General features: G+C 39.8%; 2 protein-coding genes across 2 annotated transcripts; both read right to left on the bottom strand.

Annotated features, from left to right (window-relative positions):
- Positions 1-261: 261 nt before the first annotated feature.
- LOC106933864 (SWI/SNF-related matrix-associated actin-dependent regulator of chromatin subfamily A member 2) lies at positions 262-8,058 on the bottom strand. The gene is made up of 7 exons (XM_088010815.1): positions 7,700-8,058; positions 7,452-7,493; positions 4,765-4,994; positions 3,406-3,511; positions 2,437-2,538; positions 2,148-2,289; positions 262-1,745 (listed from the first exon to the last, which is right to left on the bottom strand). The coding sequence occupies exons 1-7, from the start codon at positions 7,784-7,786 to the stop codon at positions 1,621-1,623; spliced, it is 834 nt and encodes a 277-aa protein (XP_087866941.1). The 5' UTR covers positions 7,787-8,058; the 3' UTR covers positions 262-1,620.
- A 2,737-nt stretch (positions 8,059-10,795) lies between these two features.
- LOC106933871 (KN motif and ankyrin repeat domain-containing protein 1-like) lies at positions 10,796-22,358 on the bottom strand. Its single transcript, XM_088010814.1, has 10 exons — positions 19,916-22,358; positions 18,780-18,911; positions 17,140-17,248; positions 16,872-17,027; positions 16,655-16,742; positions 16,195-16,414; positions 14,471-14,613; positions 13,693-13,893; positions 13,385-13,480; positions 10,796-12,683 (listed from the first exon to the last, which is right to left on the bottom strand). Exons 1-10 carry the CDS (start codon positions 22,323-22,325, stop codon positions 12,618-12,620), a joined length of 3,621 nt encoding a protein of 1,206 aa, XP_087866940.1. The 5' UTR covers positions 22,326-22,358; the 3' UTR covers positions 10,796-12,617.
- Positions 22,359-23,103: the final 745 nt, after the last annotated feature.

Below are 23,103 nucleotides of genomic sequence, written 5' to 3'. Positions count from 1 at the left end.
CTAGAAACACTTTTTTTTTTGGTAAAATTTATTTTGTAGGCGATACATGTTTGAAGAGATTGTCTTGACAATGAAGCTGTCCAATTCCCCAACAACCAGGAGAGTACATAAAAGAAACTGAATTACTTTTCACACAAACTGTACACTATGTGAATATATTGTAGCACAAGGGTTCAACATGGAGACCCTTTGTTAGACTAAAACTGACTCCATGAAGCATCAGTAACAAAGTTCAAACCATCGTTACTAGTTGAAAAGTGCTTCTTTTTTTTTTCCACTAAGAGATGCACCGAGAAATCTCCTGTTGACCCGAACCCACCAATTTCCAGTTTCATCACCCCAGTCTGATGACGAGCTGGTAGGAAACGTAAAAGTCCTATAAATTTTTTGATCATTGAACACACCATATCTAGAAACACTGTCAAACGTAGCATGGACACTGTTACTGACCAAACATTAAAAGTTAGCTCAATTTCCTATCGGAGAATTTAAAGTATCAGTGATGTGTTTAAGAGTCACAGGAAGCACAGAGATTATAATAACCTATTTGAAATATAAATGTATTTTTTCTATGACATGTTGAGATACTAATGTGGTTCATTAAAGCCACATGACAGCACTAACGTTTGAGAACAGGAAGTCAGTACGACAAAGTTGCTCTGTTTTATGCCTTTGGATCTCAACTTGTGTCTGTAATTTGCAAATACTTGCAGTCTTTTGGAAACCTTGTCGTCAGAAAAAAAGGATCTACATTATCTGGGAAGTCATGTTTTAATACTATCCAGGCTAAAGGCTAAAGTAAGATGTTAACACTAGGTAAAATGGCTAATTTTGTATTTAGTCTAGGTTTGTTTCTTTTGTAAATCCTCTTTCTCACACATGAGGCATGACAATGTCTTTATATTTTGAATAACTAAATAACTAATGATCACTTACGGCAGGGGGGCTAGTAAAATCAATACTTTTAGTCTTAAAGAGAAATCGACACTGATAGGTGAAGAAACTTTGCAGGACAATTTTAATCGGTGCATCTCTAGGCCCAAATTTTTATTCCCACTATGCTTTACCTCTATTTTTTCATTATTATTATTAAAGGTATGTTATTTTAAAAATCCCCATGTATTTTACACAAATGTATTATGTTCATTTTTGTTACAATTTCTTTACAAAGTCTTCAGTGTGTGCTTCAATTCTGTAAACTCGAACACACAGACGGCCTGGGCTCCTCCGGAGGAGCTGGATTAAATATCATGCTCCGAATACACAATGAAGACACTTCATACAATCAAACATCCCGATTAGAAACAGTCATCGAAATTTGTCTTTTACATATAAACCGTGAAAGCAATCACAGGGACTGAAGCAGATAAAACGTGACTGATTATTTGGAAGAGAATAGTGAAAAAAGAGAGCGACAGCAGTCTGTGCAGTGTGAGTCATCTGAAACGTAGGGGGAAGAACAAAAAAAACAGCGTAGCGTCGCAAGTGCTAGTCTTTGAGTGGTTTCTCCACTTTTATTTTTATAGGACCATTCTTTGTATAATAATAATAAAAAGAAAGGGATGTGGCAGAGAAAATGCATGAACAAAAATATGTATAAAAACGGGAGGGCCTTTCCTTTCAACCCTGATCTTTTGTGTTGTTGTCGTCTGGATCCTCTTCACTATCGAAATCGCTGTGGAGGGTCTTGGCTATAGTAGTGATGTTTCTGTCCTCCTTCTTTATCTGAACTGGTAAAGGAGTCACTGGTTACAAAAGGGAGACAAACAGAATTTATTAAATAGTAAATTTTTTTCAGGGTGCTGTTGCCAAAACAGACAAATCATGTTCATCATCTTCAAGGTTTCCCCCAGAAAACTTGCTAAGCCCGGCATTTTTTTGAGTTAAATTTTTTTTAAGTTGACAGGAAATTTGAAAATGTCACTTGACAATTATGTGTTATTGGAAGATTAATATCTGAACACCAACTGTAAAGTCTTAATGCAAACATAAAAAAAAAAAAATCAATAATTTAATGCTAAGCCTCATGGGGGCACAAGTAAAGTCTTTGTGTTGGCTTATAATACACTGGGGGAAATCCTGATCTTTACAGTCAAAAAAGAAAAAAGCTTGTTCAGATCATTTTTACTAAAACTCAAAGCTCTCACCTGATTGGACGAACTGGTCTTCAGCTCCTCCGCCATGATTGCCGTGAGCGGCGCTAACAGTCTCCTTTTGCTCTTCGTCCGCGACAATTCTCTGCCTAGCGCTCTCAAAAACCGATTTGATGACGATAGAATCCTCGTAGATCTGGAGTGGACAAGAAACAGAATTAATCAGAGCTTAAGCTGCTAGTCCGTCGAGTCGGGATCGAAAAACCCGTTTGTGACGACGACGGAGGAATGAAAACGAAGGAAAGGAGCTAGCTAGCCGGTGAGAGAGTTTCTGAGCCTTCACCTGGGATCCCTCCAGGTTGTAAGTCTGTGCATTGTGACATAGAAGGAAGACGTCCTTTTCCAAATCCCCAACGCTTCTGTACTTGTGGTTACGAACACGCTCCTGAGAAGCAGAGGGTGAAAAAAAGTTAATAATCTAGACATAATTTAATACATGTACAAGAGAGAATTTCACGAGTTGAAACCGGAAGTTTATGCACACTGCACTAAGATACAAAACGATTTTTCTTTCTTTCTTATTGACTGGCATTAAATCAGAGCAAACTTTTCCTACTTTCTCTCAGATAAGGTACCTAAAAATAATTTCTGCTTCCTAGATACCAAAATAAAAGTGCCAATTTTTTTCTTACAATCTTTAGCCAGCATTTTTACAAGGTTATCTGTTAAGGTTATCCTCTAACAGCGCTTCAATACAGATTTTGGTGGAATCTGGAAGAGAGGGCCAAGTTTAATTGAAATGACTGAAATCAATCATTTTTAATTGGTTACTATTTACTGAGATTTATTTCTGAACAAACAGCAATTAAACTCTTAACATCAGATTTTAAAACAGCAATAACAAACTGGAGATTATTCTTTATAACAATTTTGAATTATAATTTTATCTATGCTGTAACCACCAAATCATATATTATAGCAGTCTTAGTCTCATAAACAAATCTAATAATTTGACTCTATATAAACATATATAAACATGTTTCATATATTTTGAAACGGCAATATTCATATATTTTGAAAAACAAACTTCTCCACATGTCCGTCAGTACATGCAGAAACATCTGTGTGCAGTTGGTGCTAAAATCTACTGATGTTGCCTTGAATATATATATTTATATATATTTCCCTTCTTATTCCGTTAACAACCTTCATTTCAATCTGTTAATCCACATTTTTCATGAGCTGCTATGTTAGCAGTCACGATGACAATGAGATAAGTGTATGGGTCCAGAGGGTGCTCTGCGACACGTACTCTGATCCTCCTGAAATCCACAGGCTTTCGGATTAGCTCGTAATACTCCGGTACTTCTTTCTTAGAGGGAAGCTGCACAAAACCTTTACTGATCTGTCGTCCCAGCCTGCAAGAACAAGATCAGGTTTCAGATAATCTCATTTGATCAAAAAAAAAAAAAAAAAAAAAAAAAAAACTACTTCAGTGGTAATACAGTACAGGGCTGACATTTCAAAGTCCTAGTGGAGTCTCACAATGACTACAGATGTAAGGCGACTCCTCACATCTACAGATATAGACAAGAGAAATTAACAGTTTTACAATTTTAAAGTTTAAGTTTTTTTTTGTTTGAAAGGTTATAGAAAATTATTTGTTATAAACTACAAATACAAAATTCCTTCCTATTCATAAAATGCTTAAATTGTCTACAAGTGAAAATCCAATGAAAATGTTTTCACATTGACAATGTGTTACTTTTGCTACGGTGTCATCAGCCTTTTTGTTTATTTTGTTCCTTTTTTTTAACAAAATATTATTTGAGTCAAATAATCAGAAAATAAATTATGCAGTCAGTTTTACCATCATATTTCCAGAATCCAACATGCTGAGGTGGGTTAAGCATGTTTGACCGCTTAACCTTAACCCACAGTGGCAAGCTTAAAAGTTAGTTGCTTTTTTTTCACCGTAGCCTCATATGTGTTGGAAACAAAGGAGTCAGTGGAGAAGATGAACTTCGTCCAGACAACTATATTTCCACTTACCCATGATAAACACAAAAAAAAGCTAGCTAGCTAGCAAGGGTATATTAGCAGCTAGCTAACCGTGGTTGAAGCTCAACCATCTCAAGTAACGTAACGCAGTGAAGATGTCAAATGTGAAAAAGAACTACTTAAACCTTGTGCGTGTGAGGACTGAGGCAAACGTAGAAGACTGTGGAAGATGATACAAGTTCACTTCAGTCACTCACAGCATGCCTCTAAAGACTCACAGGAGCTTTCCCGTTTAGAGAAGCGGAATATTCTGTAATGATAGATCAATCTTCATTTCTTACATCACTCACAAAAAAGATGTGCATTTTTGGAAAAAACAAAACAAACAAACTCAGAAAACTGCTGGTTATGGAGGATTAAAAAAAAGGCAAAATCAAACATTTCGAGGATATCCCACGGAGTCTTCGCTTCAGGCCTTCTGACAGAGCGTTAAAAACCCCATCAATGAGTGTTATTCTTAACTCGTCCCCTATTTTGGATCAGAATTGTCTGCACTGGCATTCTGTCAGCGTAACTTCAAACCATCTAGGTAAAGACCTGGAGGATTTGTGAATGCTTGTTGCGTTGTAGTAGCAATACTGGAACACCGGTCCACAAGCACTAGACTGACCCGTCCTTGTAGTTGATCACCATGTCCACCAGAGTGTTCAGTGTCTTGGTGAGCTCGGGTGGATTAGGAGGCAGCTTCTCAGCCGGTGGGCGTCCTCGCTTCCTTTTGACCTTTTCGCCTGTCTCTTGGCCCGCCTGCAGCTCTTTCTCTCCATGGTGATCACCTTTACGCTTCTTCAGGCTGATGTCTTCCTCCATGTCCTGCAGGGAGCCGTTCTTTTCTGCCTCAGGCTGGAGGAAGAGGAAGCAGTGGGTGGGAGCGTGGGGGGAACCTAGTAAACTCAGACAGACGCACAGGGATCAGGTGAGGTTGAAGGTTTGCACGGTTTGTTCTTTTATTGCAAACCGTGTCGTGTTCTGACAGTAGACGCCTCGAGTCTCGAAAGTCCTGTGGTGCTGATACCTACAGGATGTCAAAGCACAAGATTGAAGTCTGAAAATCTCAAAAAGTATACATTTTATTTGCTAACTGGAATTTTTTTGTTTGACTACAATTTAGAGAAGCGCTGACAAATGGTAACTGGATTTGACAGATTTTATGCCGATCAGCCACAACCTGGGACCTGGAAGTCAAAAACTACAAATCGGATCTTTTTCTGATTAGTGACCGCATTTGTCCATCTGCATTATTAACAGATGGACAACCACACCTTTCAGTGTGGGTGTCGTTACTGAGGTGAGAAAAATTAGTTGCTTATTTTTAATATCAGGAAGCTCTTTTGAAGTGAAGTCAGAGGAAGCAAAAAAAAAAAAAAGCTGCTAGAAACTTTTAGAATGGAAGTTGCATTGAAATCTCCACAGGGAACACACACGCACACAGCTAATAGCTAGTAATGCTAGCCAAGATAATTATGCTAACTGCAAGCAAAAGATGCTGAAACCTGGTTAAAATACAGACCAAACTAATGTTTGTGTAAGAACAACTGCTCTCTCTCACACACACAGTGTGACAGCACCTCTGGCTCCGTTATACTTGATCATAGAAAGGCTTCTTAGAGATACCAGAGAGTTACAATGAATGAATAAATGATTTAACAATTGAACATATCAGACAATTAAGTCATATATTTTTCCCTCTCAGATATTAACTTAGACAAAAAATATAGAGAGCCATAATTTATTTTATCAATGTTTAAGGGACAAAAGTAATAACTATTTTTTATATTAGCTTATTTGCATACATCTAAAACAGCTATTTAGACCAGAGGCTATTTTAAAGACTGTCCATTTTTATGCTAAACACATTAGAAATATTGTCAGATTATCCAGAAAGTAAAATAAGTATACTGTATATACATACTGAATTTTGTTTTCTTTTTTAAGAGAAATTCGATTTGACTCAACTTGTCTGCAGGCACAAGCTTTAACAAAAAAATAAATAAATAAAAAATCAAAGATGGTAAATTGCTCACGAAATCTCTGACCTACTAATATCCTTAGATATTAAAAACGAAACATATTATTTATTCATTCATTTCTGAATTTGCAGGAAATGCCTTGCGGCGCCTTTGCAGATTTAGAACACGTTATTTGGTCCAGAGTATATTGATGTCAAATTATTAATATTCAACATGCGATGTGAATGAATGCGGAACAGCTCAGCCACTCTACATTCTAGTAAACCACAACGGAAATAAAAAATAATCTCAGTCACTCTGCTGGCGTGCTCTCTGCAGAATGGCACAAAAAAAAGTGAATTACAGCGTGTTTCTGCATCTTTCTTCACCAATATCTGCCGCAGCCTCTGTTTCTCCAACAAAAGCAAATTAGATGCCAGAAAACACGAGGATCCGAGCAGCAGCAGCGAAGGCACGCAGACCCAGACTATAATCCAACCAGAATACTGATGCATCAGACAGGATCACACATCTGCTTTCAAATAAAGAGCGAGCAGCACACATGTGGCGACGTGTTTTCTCAAGGACAGAGATTGGGATCGAGCTGGGACGCGGGGAGGTTTATTTGCGCGCATGTTAGTCAAAGAGGAAGAGGAGACGCGTCCAGAAAACAGAAGAGAGAGAGAGAGAAAAGGAAAATCAACAATCGCCGAGACAGTAAAGCGCGGAGACATGGCAGAGAGGAGAAGTGAGTTAGAGGTGACAACAACAACAACGACGACGACGACGAGAGCTGCGCCAATCTCAAATCCCGCTCATCATCATCATTGCTCGGTTGAGACGCCTAGAAGCGGGCGCCCCAGCAGCATACTGGAGGGGAAATATAGAGGGGGAGGGAAAGGGGTGTAGGAACAAGGGGAAGGGGGGCAAGGGGTAATCCTGAAAGATGCACAGCCCAACTGAGAGCCGCCTGCATGCGTGTGCCTTCTCCTAACCAGCCTGCCTCTTCCCTGACTAATCTGGCAAAGATTCCCCTCTCATCTGTTACACACACCTACACACTCCCTCTTTTCTCCCTGACACACACAGGCATACACACATATGCGCGCGCACGCACAGGCACAGGCAGGAATATAAACTCAGACGCCCGCGCTCTCTCTCAAGCGCGCGCTCTCACACTCTCTCTCTCTCTCTCTCTCTCTCTCTCTCTCACACACACACACACACACACACACTTTTTTTTCTTTTCTTTTTTTTCTTCATATCCATCTCTTCCTCCCTTCCCCATGCGATGTAGCCTGGCTGAATCCGGAGCCCGAGGAGACAGAAAGACATGGAGGAGGATATTTACCTGAGTGCAGTCTGCAAGGCTGGCTATCGGGATCGGCTGCAGCTGTGGGGGGAAGAGAATTAGCAAAGCAGCATAGCGGCGTGCAGCTAGTCTCTTCATCAGCTGATCACTCAGAAAGCGGAGCCCAGAAGGGGGGAGAATAAAAGCGCTATGTTTTTCATACACAAATCAATGGGGCTGGGTATTAAAAAAAAAAAAAAAAAAAAAAAAAAAAAGGAAAAAGGAGAGAAAAGATATTAATGCCATACCCATCTCTTCTCCTTTCCTTTCTGCAGCTTTCGGGAGTATTTTCCTTTCTTGATTGTGACAGGCCCCGTGAAGCTTGTCTCCTTCATTTTTTTCCCCCCAGATGTGTTTTTTTTTCTTCTTGTCTTCCCACCCCCGCTGTTAAAAGTTCTCACACCCTCCTTTTTTTTAATTACTTCTGTTTTTTTCCTCTTTTTTTAATGTTGCGCTGTTCCAGAGATGTTAAAGGCGCAGCAGCCACAACAAACTGCAGCTTTTACATTTATATAGGCAACCTGGAAATTATTCCAATTATTGCACGAGTGTTATTGACTCAAATTACACTTGACTCCCCTCTACGAAAGCTGAAAAGAGAGAGAGAGAGAGATGGTGGGGGGGTAGAGGGGGGTGTTGGCAAATGACTGAAAATCTGCAGCACTGATCGCTGCTGGAACTGAAACAATAGCAGGAAAGCAGCCCAGTTTGGGCTACAATTCAAGCACATCTGGTTTCTGTGAAACGATTAGATTTTTTTTTTCTTTTTTCGTCTTCCAGCATGTTGTGCAAAACGTTATGGCTCACACGACAGGAAAGTAGCTACAGAGAAATGAGGGGAAAAGTTGATTTCCACAGTGACTTTTACTCCTGTTAATGACATAAATGTATTTCAAATCAGACAGGTAAGACTATATCTATATTGTCATCTGGCATGTTGATTCAGTTAGTTTCTGTTGTTTGATCAAAGTGTTTTAGTGGAGAACATCTCATGTTGTAGAAGAACAAAAACAACAAAAGGAAATCACCATAAATAGTTTTGCGCCTTTGCATCACTGTGGTGGAATTTTGACCCACTCTTCTTTGTGGAATTGTTTTCATTTGGCGACACTGCAGGGTTTTCAAGCACGAGCATGATCCCATTTAAGGTCCTGCACCCAGTATCTTCACCTAGATTAACATCTGGACTTTGACTAGACCCCTGCAAAATCTTTACTAATTCTTGTATTGTTTTTTAAAAAAAAAAAAAGATATTCAGAGGTAGACATATTGTAGAGTTTTGTGAACTCGGAACAACTTTACTACTACTACTGATTCACTGATTGCCCAGTGAAGAGGAAATCCAGCCATTGGATATGGGGGGGGGGGGGGGCATTGAACTGAAGTTGTAGGACAGGAGTTTGAGACCCCTGCTTGTAACGCTGAAGTTATCTTATTAATGATTGGCAAGTGAAAGCAGCATTATTGATCTGATCTGCTCCTGCTTTTTAAGGCAGCAGGTCAAGCTGTTTGCACAAAACTAACTGATTAAGGTCTATTTAAGTTAAAGATGTCTGCATGCTGTGACCAAAGCAACAAAACCAGTAGAGCAAAGTGTAGTCAACTAAAGCCTGAAATGTAAGGCGATCCTGGAGACTTTGCTTGGGCCTGTTTTGATTTTGTTAGATCTGTACTTTCTGTGGATTCCTGAGTTTTGCTGAGTTTTCTTATTTACTCCCTGTATTCGATTGTATACAGAGAGTATTCTATTTTCTCTCTCATTTCCAGCCTGGTTCCCGTTAGTAGCTCCGTTTTATGTTCTCTCCCCGCAGCTGAACATTACTTAATAAATCACCTGCTCCTTGTTCCAGCACTCACCTTCTCCGGTTCTTACACACTTCGGTTCTCTTCCGTCAAAGTCAGATTCTGCTGCTGTCTACCTGCCGCTCGGCCCGTCGTGCTCTGTGGGAAACCTCTCTCTTGGTGCTCCTTGTTGTTTCCAGTTTTGTAAAACTCTCTATTTGGTTCCTTGTTATGCTCCCTACTTACCATGACTCTGCCAGCATCATGCGTGTATTTGAGTCCCCAACCACCTCAATGCTTGGCAAGCTTTTGTTGCATTTCTTTGTTGTCGTTATAGTTACGAGAGCAATGATTTTATTTTATTTTTTGTAAGTAAAATGCTGAAAAAAAATGCCTTTATACACATAGCAAATATTGCTTTTGACTTGTAGAAATATGTTTTGTAGATCAATCAGAAACCCAATTGTATGACAGCAGTATTGAGATACAATAATCTAGGCCTTTTTTGAGATATGACATTAGGAGAGTTAAAAAAAATCATTGCTTGAAGATTAGGTCTATACATCCATCAGCCTAATTTGCTTCAAATAAATCTTTCAATATGTTTTGTGGATTTCTGGTTGCTAGAAAGTTTAATTTAAATTCATAATGTAGGAAACTTAAAAGCCAGAATCAGCACGCGACATGCAGACAGAACCGAGTTAAACGTAAGAACCTTTCTAGCAAAATTGAAATTGACTTTTTGCTAGGGAAGCGTACTTACACTACTGAGGTGTGTAAGTGTTTACTCTACTTACCCTGGTAGCAGCTCATCCAAATCTCAGTATGTTGCCCAAATTAAATGATTTAAAAGCCTTTCAGCTGCTTTCTCTCTAAGCAGTTATTTAATGACCACCAAAGTCTAGCAAATTCTGACTCACTCAAAACAAGATTTTTATTTTGACCTCTGAAACACTTTTGACCTTCAGTTTTATAACAGGATAACTACACTGAGATAATCCATTTGTTACGTTTTCTTAATATCTCTGTCCTGTACGGTATGCGGTGTGTTTTCGAACAGGCCATCACGAGAAAGAGAAGCGCTTTACAAAAGATGACAAACTGGTGAACTGTGAGTGTAAAGACGGGCTGCGTGGCTCCCAGGCCTGAAATGTAAGACAAAACCAATCAGACTTCATGTCATAATCCTGCAGCAGCAGCACATCTCTGAACGTAGTCCATATTCAGATGCTACGTTTTCTCCCCCCTGGCATGAAATTATGAATTCTTTGTTGTTGTTGTTGTTTTTATTCCTGGCATGTCAGCTAACATGGCTTGCATTATTTATTTAAATAGTGAGAGCATTTTTAAAAAATTATTTTTAATTAATACGTATCAGATACGCCTTCAACTTTAGATGAAAAGTCACACGAGCTGATGGGGTTGACCTCAGCCAACGAGAGGTATTCGTCTCAGATTAACGTTTGAGACCCACTTGCTCAAAACGGCTGTTGCCATGGCAACTGCAAATTTTTTGTTATTGGACCTTGTATATCATTGTGTTTTACTGCTGTTGCCGGGAAATGAGTCAGGCGGCTTGCTCTCAGTCGGAGACGCACCGTCTCTCAGGAATGAGGAAGAGGAGGAGAAGGGGGAGACCCTGGCATGCTGGCAGGATTTCACACTTTTTATTGATTATTTATATATATATATATATAATTTTATTTTTTTTTAGACGCAAGGAGCACCTTAAAGCGTCTGGACAGAAGCTCAGTGCGTCGATGAAGAAAGACAACGCCGTTTTGCGCATGGACACAAGTCCTTCCATGATTATTCTGACTCATATTTATTCACCAACAGTCACACGCATAAATACTGCATCTAATGTGGGACGCCCATTAAAATACAAAGAACTCTAGGATACAGCTTGTTCCCCCCCGCAGAAAAAAAAACAAAAATCACGAATGATGCCGAAGTAGCTGAAATGTAAGATTCACTTTTAACAAAGTGTCACACAAGCAGGGATAGTGACTGGAGTATTTTGATCAGCTCTCTGTGCTGGGATTCACAGTGTCAGGTCTCAAACCCAGTCAGTCAGAGCTTGTTCTCCGAGGAGGTTTGAAAAATTAAAACGCCCCGTTGCATCAACCTTATGAAATTGTCTGTCAAAGCTCTCAAGGAGGCTGAAAAAGACCAAGGCGTGGATAAGTCCAAGAGGACAATTCCCGCTATCCGTGGGCGGGATTGTGGGGAATGGAGAGATTAGGAGGTGAGAAGTGTGTGAACATGGCTTCTGGGACGGTAACTGCTGGGAGTCGTGGGATCGCCTGCTGAAGGTCTCACACAGTCTGTGTTTAAAATGATTTCACAGTGCAGCTCCCAAAAGTGTTCATACAGCAAATGAGATTGAAATGACATTTTTTTGACTCGCATGTAAAGTGAGGTCCTGAAAACACCGTCCCTCCTGGCAAAAAAATAAAATAAAAAAGGGATAGTAACATCATGCTGCTGGGATAATTTCATTCAGAAGAGATAGGGAAGATTATTAAAGCCAAACACACAAAAAAAAGCTAAAAGTGGTGGAATTCTCAGAGCACATGTTTAAATGGCCTAGTCAAAGCCCAGATTTGAACTCCATTAGTAAGTTTTGGCATGACTTAAAAGTTGATGTTCCATCCAATCTTTGAACATTTGGGGGATTTTTTTTCCTGTTCCTTTGTGCTGGTCTGTCACACAAACTTCCACTAAAATAACTTGCTAGGAGCCATGATAAACAAACAAACAAAAAAGTAGATGGTTTATTAAGACAAAAAAAACTTGAGACATCAATAAGCTGCAGAAATCAAACATAATTAATTATCCAAGAAAATAGAACAATTATTGCTTAAATTATTAAGCAATAATTTATAGACACAGCAAGAAATGTGTTCTTGCAGCCACATTTTCAAAAGAAAAACAGAACCAAAGCACAACCTTCTGCTTTCCACAATTCATTTAATAGGTTTAATAATATAACAAATGAAACACAAAATTACATTTTAACAACAAAAAAATTATAACTTATAATCATGTGGCTCTGGTATCACGTTTAAATAATATGAGAATAGGAAAAGATGCTAATTTTAGTATATCATAAGAAATGCTTTAATTTCATGCCATCCGATAAAAGTTGCATTATATTAAAGTAAATATTTTCTAAAAACAAAAAAAAACAAAACTTAATTATATTGATTGAAACTGATCTAATCTATTGGGACAAATTGTTAACTACTTTGCCATGCTGTAGTGCAAATATGCAGTCAAAACAAAGCATACAAAAATAGCATTGTGCCAATAGACAAAAAAAAAAAAAAACACTGTTGGTTTGTTGCTAGAGCGATAAGAGTAAATATGATGTAAATCCCTTCAGGTTTCGAAGATGCTCCATCCTCCTGAGGACGAGGGAAACCTGCCGCCGTGTCGAGCTGCTCCCTGTGGACATGATCCACCAATACAAGCAAATTATGTTGAGAAAAAAAACAGATGAGCTCACACATTAGCCACACACAGCAGGTTTCTGTCCCCAAAGCGACCCGCATCCACGCTGACATCACACAGCGGCGCATTGTTTACGGCATTAACAATGGATGGAGCCGTTTATGGATTTTTAAAGTTTATTCAGAAATGAGGGCCGATAGTGTTGTCACAAGATCACAACAACCCGAAGGAGGAAGCTAATAAAAAGAAAGCACGACTAATGGCGGCGACTGCAGTTTCTGTAGGGAGGTCTGTCTGGATGCAGTCAGAGCAAAGAGCGGTGGGATTGTGATATGACACAGACTTCTTTCATAAATTCATAATCATAATTTTTCAGCCGTAGTGAGATTTACTGCGTCTGGTTTCTTCTGGCGCAAAATTATTACGCATGTCTCACATCGGTGACACAGAAGCCAGATTAAATACGACATGATTGCCCAGATTGCAGAAGTTTTGAAAAATATTGGACGTGTATCAGAATGAGCACCAAGTATGGAAGTGGGGGAGAAAAGATTGGAAATGAGGCGTTCAGAGTACGGTGAAAAAAAAACAAAAAACAAAAATGGATAGAGGTCGCATTTGGGCACAAAAAGTGAATTTGGGTCATGCTTCCCTACTGTTTAGTTTTGAGTGCATTTGTTAGCATCTCAGCTTACCGCTGTGCATCGGGAGAAGTTGGCATGGGCGTAAAGCAGGACGGCAATGTCGTTGTGACCAGCTTCTAAAGCAACGGACAGGGCCGAGCTGTCATCCTGTTGGCCCAGAGAATAACTCAAGTTATGATGTTTTAAAATACAGAGTTGTCAAAATTCTGCCTAACAAAAAATGGAAAAAAAAAAATAAAAATAAATAAATCACGAGAATTCCTTCACATTTACGTCACGTTAACAGGATTTGTGGGAACCCTCTTCTTCCCAGCGTGAAGCCAGCGTGCTGACAGCAGCTGTTGGAGGAAATGACTCACGCTGTCAGTCAGGGTGGCATCGCAGTCGGGCTGCGCCAGCAGCAGCTTGACGATGTCGGCGTGGCCGTGCTCGCTGGCGCACATCAGCGCCGTGGAGCCCTCGTCGTCTTGGATGTTGACCTCTGCCCCCTGCGCCAGGAGAGCCCGAACCATGTCCAGCCTGCCGTGGCTCACGGCTAGCATCAGAGCCGTCTGACCGGCCTGCAGAGAGAGGCGTCCCACTCACAAAGTTGTGTTTACGATGGCAGTGAATGTAGCGAAATGGCATTTTAACATTGATCTGGACTCTGAGGGCATTTGGTCACACTGGATTTTATTTAAGGGGATTAAAGTTCAGTTATTTAAATTAGAGAGGCTAAAAATGAATGATTAGAACTTAATTTGTAAAATTACTTTGTGTTCCACAAAATCCCAATTGGATATGAACACTTTCATATATCTCTAAGTAGTGAGTAAATGAAAGCTTCTTTAGAAGAGTAAACTCATTTTGACTACAGATCATTTTGCTGCTAAGTGAAAGGCTAAAAAAACCTGAAAGGATTGCAATGAAGCAACTTTAAAAGACAAATTCTTAAGTAAACAGTGTCATTAAAATGTAGATGCGGGGACAAGACATACAGTCTAAAAAATTATTCAGTGTTTCGTCTTCTTTTTCGTTTTTTATAATGTAATTAAACAATACTTAATTAGCCTCCCATCCCAAAAAACCCCCACAAAAAGCACAATTGATTGTAATTCTATGTCTTTATCAAACCCTCTGAATTAGTCCGGAGCCGACCTGGATGGCCTTGGCGTTGACGTCTCCCTTAGAGAAGAGCTGCTCCACCACCCTCATGTCGTCAGGACGATCCACGGCGGCGAGTGCAGCCAGCATCACGGGGGTGTAACCTGCTGCGTTCTGCTGATTCACGTTGCACACCTCTGTGGTGAGAACATTTAAAAAAAAAAAAGTTAAAGTCAACAGCATCATAAGTATGCTACAATACTCTGACTCAATCAAGTTTCAAAATGCAGCAAGAAAAAGTGTGAAATCTAAGTAGATGGTAAAATACTGTCACACCGCCAGATTATTTCACTTGTAACGAGACGTTTCCCACTTTGCTATACGTGAAATAATCTGCCAGTGGAAACAGTGCTTTTTTCATTGTTATAATATTAAGGAATTACCGACTTAAAACAAGTTTGTTATGTTCCATTTTAAGGACACCAAGATATTTGCACTAGAAACTAGACCAGAAACACATTGAGAGATTTTGTGTTTTTTGCTGTGTATGTATAACCGTTTTCATAACATCTACTGCAAGCTTTCTCTTAAGCAATAATTTATAGACACAGCAAGAAAGCTAAAAAAAACCCAACAACGCAGCTGCAGTGTGACAAAACAGATAAAGATAAGATGATAATATGAAGCATCAAACGACCTTGACACATCCCAGCTTCTCGCATTTCGTGAAGGTCTGGACGTTTGCCAGTGACGGACGGTTGATATTTCACTGCCAGCCTTTTCAAGAAACATAATAATTATGCTCACTCAGGAGCATGATTGATGCCTTGATGTGACATTGAAAAATAATTAGTTCTTAATATATTTATGCTCCACACTTGCTTGTCTCAAATTGATTGGCTTTTGCAACCTGCAGCAGCGATGTTGTAAATCTGTCTGCCACTTCCACTTACATTGCGGAGGCCCTGAATAGCCTCGCCTGGAGCTGTATGACCTTTGGGTTTCTTAGCATGTCAGTCAAAAAGTCAATCAGTGCAAAAAATAGAAGACGATTTATACTTCTCTGTGCAGAAGTTAAGAAATCGTTTATGAAATGGGACAAAATTTCATGGAAAAACAGGATTTGGAGTCTGGAGTGCAACTTCTGCACAACAACTTGCAGAATTGTTAATACCACTAGAACTCTTTCACATTTTATCACATTAGAACCTGACCTCTCCACGTATTTGTGCATTTTTTTCTATTCTGAAAAGTTTGGCACAGCTTTGCATTCAGTCCCCCTGATTTAATACTCGGTAGGAAAAAATCTGTGATCACCGTTACAGCTGGAAGTCTTCTGAGATTGTGACGGATTAGACAGAGAGTGTTTGTGAACAGCGATGATTGGTTTATACACAGATGTTCAACTTGATTTGGGTCTGGACTCTAACTGGCCATTTCCTTGGTGCATTGAGCGGCGCTTGGAATGGTCAATTGACTGCACTGGATTTCATTTTTGCACAAAGCAAAGGGAAATAAGCTCAAAGGCATGCCACAATTTAAGATAAAAAAAAAAGCAATTCATTTTGCTTCAGTTATAAACAAAATTTTGCTATCCAAATTATTTGAAGTAAAACGTATAAGAATTTGTACGTATCAGAGTAGCTTTGTACTGAAAAGGAGCATTAAGATGGTTAAATTAGCATATACTATAACACACCTGTGAACTTTCAGTCATGTAGTGAAAATATGGATTCATTGCTAAGGTTAGCTTTTAATTAAAGGAAACATTTATGTACCTGCATCAAGCAATTTCTTGACAACACCAAAGTTGGAGTGAGACACGCTGTAGTGCAGCGCTGTGTTTCCGTTGCTGTCAGCCATGTTGACTACGTGTTGCAGCACTGAGGGTGAAATCATCCGGAACGCAGACAAGTACTCCCCTACTATGTCAGGAGCGGCCGACTTCTGGCTGGAAACGGAGAACCACTCTTGCTGGAGCGAGCAGAGGCAATCCTGCTGCAAGGGAGAAAAGAGGGATACTTAGGAAAATAAGCAACGTACGTCTGAACACTTTCAGGATTTATTTCGCAGAGCAAACCGGATTTTGGATCAAAAAGTGACATTTGGTTGGCATGCGACCGAGACAAACCAGACAAGAGGCCAAAAGAGCTGATGGATGTGGAAAGATGAGATTAAAAGATGCACTAGAGAAAAACTGCAGACATGCTGATGACTGTCGCCTCTTGAATAACATACCAGTTCTCTGCTGGACATGGCCGGGTTCTCGCTCAGGTGCATCTTTAAAGCTTGGCACGCAGAAAACATCCTTTCACTTAGATTGCATCTGAAAAGTAGCAAAGTTAGTTGTGGTCAGAAGAAAATTTCACATGAAAATCAAGCTGATGCTGTTTTATGTTGTTGCTGTAGAAAGTTTGTAACACCCTAAAACTCACACAGACACTTTCCACATTACCTGTGTTGTCTAGATAATTTCAAACTGCCTTTTGATCCTTTGTTGGAGCCATCTTTTCCCTTTTTTGCTTGCCATCCTTCTTGGGAAACCTTTCTAAAGGTGTCGCTTCCTCTTCCTTCTCTTTCCCCGTGCTCGTAAGCGGACGTCGGCTCCAATCTATCGAACCAAGGCGATACGTAAAAACTAAAATACACCTAAGACTGAATTAATTCATCACCACCGTTTGAGGACTCCAGCTGTAAATCCTTCCTAGACGTTAAAAACTTACCCTGCAGACACCTTCATAAATTTCATGCTTTTCCTGTTGCTGCTGTGGCACTGGGCAGCGCCCTGTTTCTTCTTGGCAGACCACGGCTTAGCGGCGGAAGCTGACCTGTCTGGAAGTGAAAACAGGCCTTCACTCTTAGGATTTAACTGCATTCATGAATGTCCATTGCTCACATACAAAAGCAGTTTATCTCCATTCAAACTCCCCAAAAGGTTTTATCCAAGAAAAGAATAACAACCATAAGATTGTCAAGTGCAAAGATTTTAAATAATGTTATTTTATATCTAAAACAAAAAAGAACATCTTCGACATGCGTGTTGTAGGTTTATAGTCAAATATCACAGCAAGTTTTGTATTTCATTCATCATTTGCACTTCCTTGCAAAGTACTTTCATCTCTTTCCATGGTTTGTTCAATTTTGGGTTTCATTTGAGAAGAGCACATAATTAAACCTCTAATTCACTACAATTTATAAGAGATGTCTACGATTGACCGAAAACAAACAACAAAAATGAAAGATGATACATTTTTAGCAATTTTTTTCAAATAAAAATCTAAATCTAAAAAGTGTGGCATGCATCAGCCACATTTTTGGCTGCAATTTTGGCAGCTTTACACCAATAGAGTGAATTTTTCGCCTAAACGGTTCAGGTTCAGTAAGATTGGGTGTAGTGCATCAGTATGATGCTGTTACTGACATTAATGACCAGAGCGACGGTGTGTTCAGGGTGCAGACTTAGTTTTCTCACACAGATGGGATTTTTTTTTTTTTTTAAGTAAGCCAAAAAGTTCAATTTTGGGTTTCATTTGAGAAGAGCACATTGTTCCACATGTTTATTTTACCCACTACGTGGATTATATTAAAACTACAATTAGAACTCGGCAGAAATCTTCTCTAGATGTCTGTTTAGGTGAATACCAATGATGGATTGAAAAATGCTCTGAGACGTTCAAAAATGGGGGTTGTAATGCCACAAAAAGCAAAAAAAGCATGAGTACTGAACCCATTTGGATGAACTAGATTTTTTTAAAGCATATCACACTAATAGAGACTTAATGTATATGAATGTGACACTCCTTACATTGTTAGATGGAACTGTTTTTGTTTTCCTTCCACACGTTGTGATGGTTTACCACATAAATCCCCTCATAAAGTTCATTGAAATCTATAGATGCAAAGTGTCAAAAGCCGATAAATTCTCATTCAATGTGCTGTATTGATCTGCATCTTCTGAGATTTTGTTTATCTCTACACTTCTAATAATCGTGCAATACAAAACAAACTCAGTCAGTTTTGATGTCATGTAATCGCAAAAATTCTTCCACGTCAAGAAAAGAGAGAAAGCATTTCCAGACACTGGTTCCTCCTACGAAGCCATTTTAATTTTAGATCCAAAGCCACAAACTGCTATGTGGTACAAGACGGATTCCAAAACCAAATATCATTCCAAACATTACAAGTGCATGCCACAGGCCAAACCAAAGGGAGCCACATTCCCGATCTTTAAACAGCTTTATATTGCACTGTGAAAAATCTTGAAGCCTGACTCATTAGCATTGGACATTGAGAGAGTTTCTAAAGGAGATAAACCTGGGACACGCAGCGTAGGATATACGTAAACAGAACGAACTCTGCTTGCCTTGCAGTGCGGAGGCCGCTTGTTGCTCTAACATTTTAATCATTTTCTTCACCTCTGATTCATTACCGTCTTGTTGGGAGATTTCCGAGTGTTCTTTGGAGACATTTAAAGGCTGAGATGGGGACAGCAAATCTGTGTTACAGCAGAGAAAAGAAGAGGAAAGATTAGCATCAAAATGACACGATTGATAAACAATGCATTTTACATATTAGGGCTTTTTGGGGGGGCTCTCAAAAGTGTCAAATTCCAGATGTAACAAAAATAAGATTATAAGTAACTTAAAAGTATAAGGTGACACAACAGACAAAGAAATGGTAGGAGGGACAAATAACATAAAAGTGTGCAACAATCTGGTTCTATAAGTGCCCACACAATTCAAATAGTACCTTCTCAAAATACATTTTAATGTAATTTCAGTATTTTGTCTTCTGGATCTTACAACTCAAAGTGAAATTTATTTGTAAGCATATTTCAAAACATAAGTGGGCCAAATTGCTCTATATGCAAGAGAATTTAGAATGACAAAATAGAAATGAAAAAGAAACAACGTAAAAAGAAAAAAAGAAAAGCAAATACCAGAACACAAGTAAACATGGAACAGGACAAAATAATAATGCAATAAATGATAGTGAATCTAATGCACATAAAATACAGCTTAGCTGTCCTTGTAGGATTTTACAAAAAAATCAAATAAATTCCTACAAAGGCATCAGTCAGAAGAAGGGCATAAAATTGTTCAGCCTTATGTTATATAGTGATGTAAAGATATTCCTCAATACTGAGAAAAAGCTAGGACCACACTGTTTTATCCAGAATTGCTGAAAACACCAGATGGAAACTGGTCAGAACGTCTGACAGCAACAGTGACATTTTCCAATGAGTACTGATTTTGTTCGGCATGTAATCTTCTGTTTTCTCCACAATAAGAATGAAATTACAGAAGGAAAATAGCAGCATTTTCTTCCAAAGAAAACATCCGGCCTATAAAATCTTTTAATACCTGATGGGTTGACGTGTTATGGTTTGAGTGGGGAATTTTTTTTTAACTTTTTGTCCTATTAAAGGTGTTTTTTTGAATATGTACCAGAACAATTACCAACATGTTAAGCAATAAATTGGAACCTCTATCGTCTTACCTGTTGGATGAGAGGTGAATCGATGTATAACTGCCTCTCCTTCTGTCATGCTTTTGATATTGCTCAGTGGTTTGGAGCTGGGGTAATGGTCACTTTGGTCCCCTGTGAGAAGGTCTCCATGCTCCTTTAAGAGCCTGTGCATCTTCTCTATGTAATGGTTCAGTTCGTGATCCCACTGAAATTGTGAAGGCTGCTGGAACTTTGGCTTAGGTGCACAAGATGACATAGAAAAATCCCGTATCCTACCGTCACCTACACCTATGCTCCTTGTCTTGATAGGGTCAGGAATGTGAGATGGTCCGGAGGCCATGTTACGTGTTTTTAATCCCACAAGGAAATTCTCATAAATGTTTGTTAACCCAACACCACAGTCTCGGGTTGCCTTGTTCACTGTGTCTAGTGGTAGTTTTGAATAACACTCTAAATTTGTTGTATTTACACCAACTGTGCGGGTTTCCGTTGTGCAAATAATCCCTCCAACCCCATTGCCAACTGATACGGTTCGAGTGAACGTGTGGCTGGTGTTGGTGTGCTTGTCATGCTTGCTGAGAAGTGTGTTTGTGCTGGAGTCATTGCTGAAGGTTTGACTGGTGTTGGTGAAGCGAGACACTGAACTGGATACTGTGTTGGTACGCTGGGAAGCCATTTGGGGCGATGCCAGTATTCCCTGATCGACTCTTCTGATTGAATCTGTGGTAATACCTTGGGAAATCATTTCCTTTGACTCGCAAATAGTCAAGCCAACAGAGTAAGCCCCACAAGCCACAGAATGACACTTCACTTTTTCTTTCTGAAACACTAGCTTTTCTAGCGGTAACTCTGTGTTGCTTTCGGCATCAGATAGCTTTATCTCTGTCCCAACTCCCACTGTGCTTGTGAAAGCTTGTATCCCAACAGCTTTGTCGCTGGTCTCCACTCTCTCCCTAATCTCCCAGTGGCTCATGGGCACATCCAGGCCTGTACAACTATCCGTCGTTTTAGGCTTGCAAGATACCCCCACAGTTTTTGTTTCTGCTGCTTCTCCAGTGCTGGCATCTTGAAACTCTTTGTGATTGCCGACTCCCTGACTTTGAGTGGACAGTCTTGTTGTTGTGCCTATACTTGCAGTGTGCGGCTTAGCAAAGCAGGACTTGTCAACACGGTTCCTGGCTCCTGCTGCCTGAAGTTCCAGCTTTAGACGGGTCAACTCTGTCTGAAGAGCTGATTCTTTTAACTCGGTTTCTAACTGGGAAATCCTCTCCTTTAAGGCAGCATTTAGTAGTTGCTGGGCTTCAAGCTCTGCTTCATGTTTTGTGTGAATCCCAAGACTGACTTCAGTCACTTCTGTTGCAATGGATCTGGTTTCTACTTGGTCTGTGTGCACAGATTGGTTTTCTTTTGAGGTTTTAGATAAAGTCATTTTCATATCAATATCAGTTTTAATGCCAATAGTCTTAGTAGTATTTTCGTGCAATAGACCATGCCCTTTGTCTTGCCATGAAAGCATATGTCCTCCTTTGATGGTTCTTTCCAATGCCTGCATCTCTTCAGTGAGTTCCCTGAACTCTCTAAAGTCAGTATAAACATTTTCATTGGTGCCTTTGGACTCTGCTTCTGTGTGCCGTTTATTCTCAAAGTCAATCCCATCTTCTCCAAGACATGTTTTCCAGGTCATGTCATTTATACTCTTGCTGTCACTCAGCTGAGAGACCAACTGCCTCTTTTCTTCCTGAAGGACAGATATTTTGACTTGAAGAATAGGAATGATTTTCACCTGCTCCTCCAACTCCTTTAGCTTTTTTAGAGCTACCACCATCTGATCACGGACATGTTGTAGGTGCATAGACCCAAGGCTTGTAACTGGAGTACTTCTGCCAGAACTCTGCGGGCTCAACTTCAGGCACCCGGTGCTGCCTCTGCTTCCGAGGGATGAGGTAAGGTGGGCACTCATATCGTCATCAGGCTTGTTGCCATTGTTGTTCTGATTATATGCACCCATGCCTGTGAAGGGTGAGTGTGACCCAGAAGGGCTTATGCCTCCAAAGCTAGCTAGTCGGCGACGGGGAAGGGGTTGAGGTGGAGACTGGCTTATGTGTTTATGAGTCTCCAAGACTGACTGTTCTACGCCAAGGCTTGGCCTTTGTGAAGCTGCATTTCTCTCAGTTTGTTGAGGTTTTGGTTCAGTGTGTCTCTGAGAGTTGCCTGGACCTTCACCCTTGGAACGTCTGTCATCCAGTAAGGAACTATGTGGCGGAGGTAACGGAGGTCGACCTTTGGCTGACGAAGACATCCCCAGTAATCTCGTGCCATCATTGCCAGGTAATGACAGGGACTCAGCAGAATGCACCGGGCCACTTGAAGCTCCACTCTGTGATTTTTCCACGTCATTGAGAACTCCTCTGGGCCTCCTTTTAAGGCTTAGGCGCTTCATAGTGATAATGTTCAGAAGCCACCCAAGTCCAACTGATAATTGGATTCAGTTCCCTGGTATTCAGGAATACAGTCTTCGCTCTTTTGACCTGTTGGGCCAGGAGTCAAGCTTTACTTCTCAGAAACATGTAAATGCATTTATAAAAACAAATAAAACTGAAGCAATCAGAGAAGGAACTCAAGTTTATGCAATAAACATCTAAGAAAACAGTACATACATAACATTTTTTATATTTGGTTCAAAATTTACTGAAAACTACACATTACAAAACAAAAATACAGCTTTGTCCTTACCTCAGCACGATGTGCTCCTCTATGCACATTGCTACTCAAGTCAAAAGCCTTCTTCCACCATGAACTGCTTTTGACCATAATCTCCGTTAGCCTATCCCACCAGAGGAGGAGGGACACAGGAAGACTTTCCACTCACACAGGCGTTGTTTTGAGCAGCCATTCCTTTCCAAAATGCTGTGTCTCTCTACATAGACTGAATCCACTCTATAATTACTGTAAAAACTCTCCCTCTAAATGCACAGCTATTCTCTGTCGTGGCAAGTTTTGAAACCACAGACATCCTCAAATTATTTTAGACAGTGAGTAAACAAAAAGTAGAGCAACTACTTGAAACAATACACTTGCAACTTATTTCATTTGTATGTATTTAGTAAATGTTACCTCAAACCAGAGGATTTCAAATCCTTGTAAGCTCAGAATACAAATCTGTAATGTAATACCTGAACACATATGAGACACACATATATGTACAAATTATTCAGAAA

This window comes from Poecilia mexicana, unplaced genomic scaffold (assembly GCF_051168715.1).
Source record: "Poecilia mexicana isolate PSO_F unplaced genomic scaffold, ASM5116871v1 scaffold_12, whole genome shotgun sequence".
NCBI lineage: Eukaryota > Metazoa > Chordata > Actinopteri > Cyprinodontiformes > Poeciliidae > Poecilia > Poecilia mexicana.
This window is presented reverse-complemented; position numbering and strand designations above follow the sequence as displayed.

Coding starts and splice junctions, on each gene's coding strand:
- LOC106933864 (XM_088010815.1), bottom strand. CDS start 7,786: ATGAAGGAGACAAGCTTCACGGGGCCTGTCACAATCAAGAAAGGAAAA. Junction 4,995..7,451: donor GCCTTGCAGACTGCACTCAG/GTAAATATCCTC, acceptor CTCTTCCTCCAG/CCTGAGGCAGAAAAGAACGG. Junction 2,290..2,436: donor ACAACCTGGAGGGATCCCAG/GTGAAGGCTCAG, acceptor TGTCCACTCCAG/ATCTACGAGGATTCTATCGT.
- LOC106933871 (XM_088010814.1), bottom strand. CDS start 22,325: ATGAAGCGCCTAAGCCTTAAAAGGAGGCCCAGAGGAGTTCTCAATGAC. Junction 13,894..14,470: donor TCAACGCCAAGGCCATCCAG/GTCGGCTCCGGA, acceptor CTCTCTCTGCAG/GCCGGTCAGACGGCTCTGAT. Junction 12,684..13,384: donor ACTTCTCCCGATGCACAGCG/GTAAGCTGAGAT, acceptor TCATGTCCACAG/GGAGCAGCTCGACACGGCGG.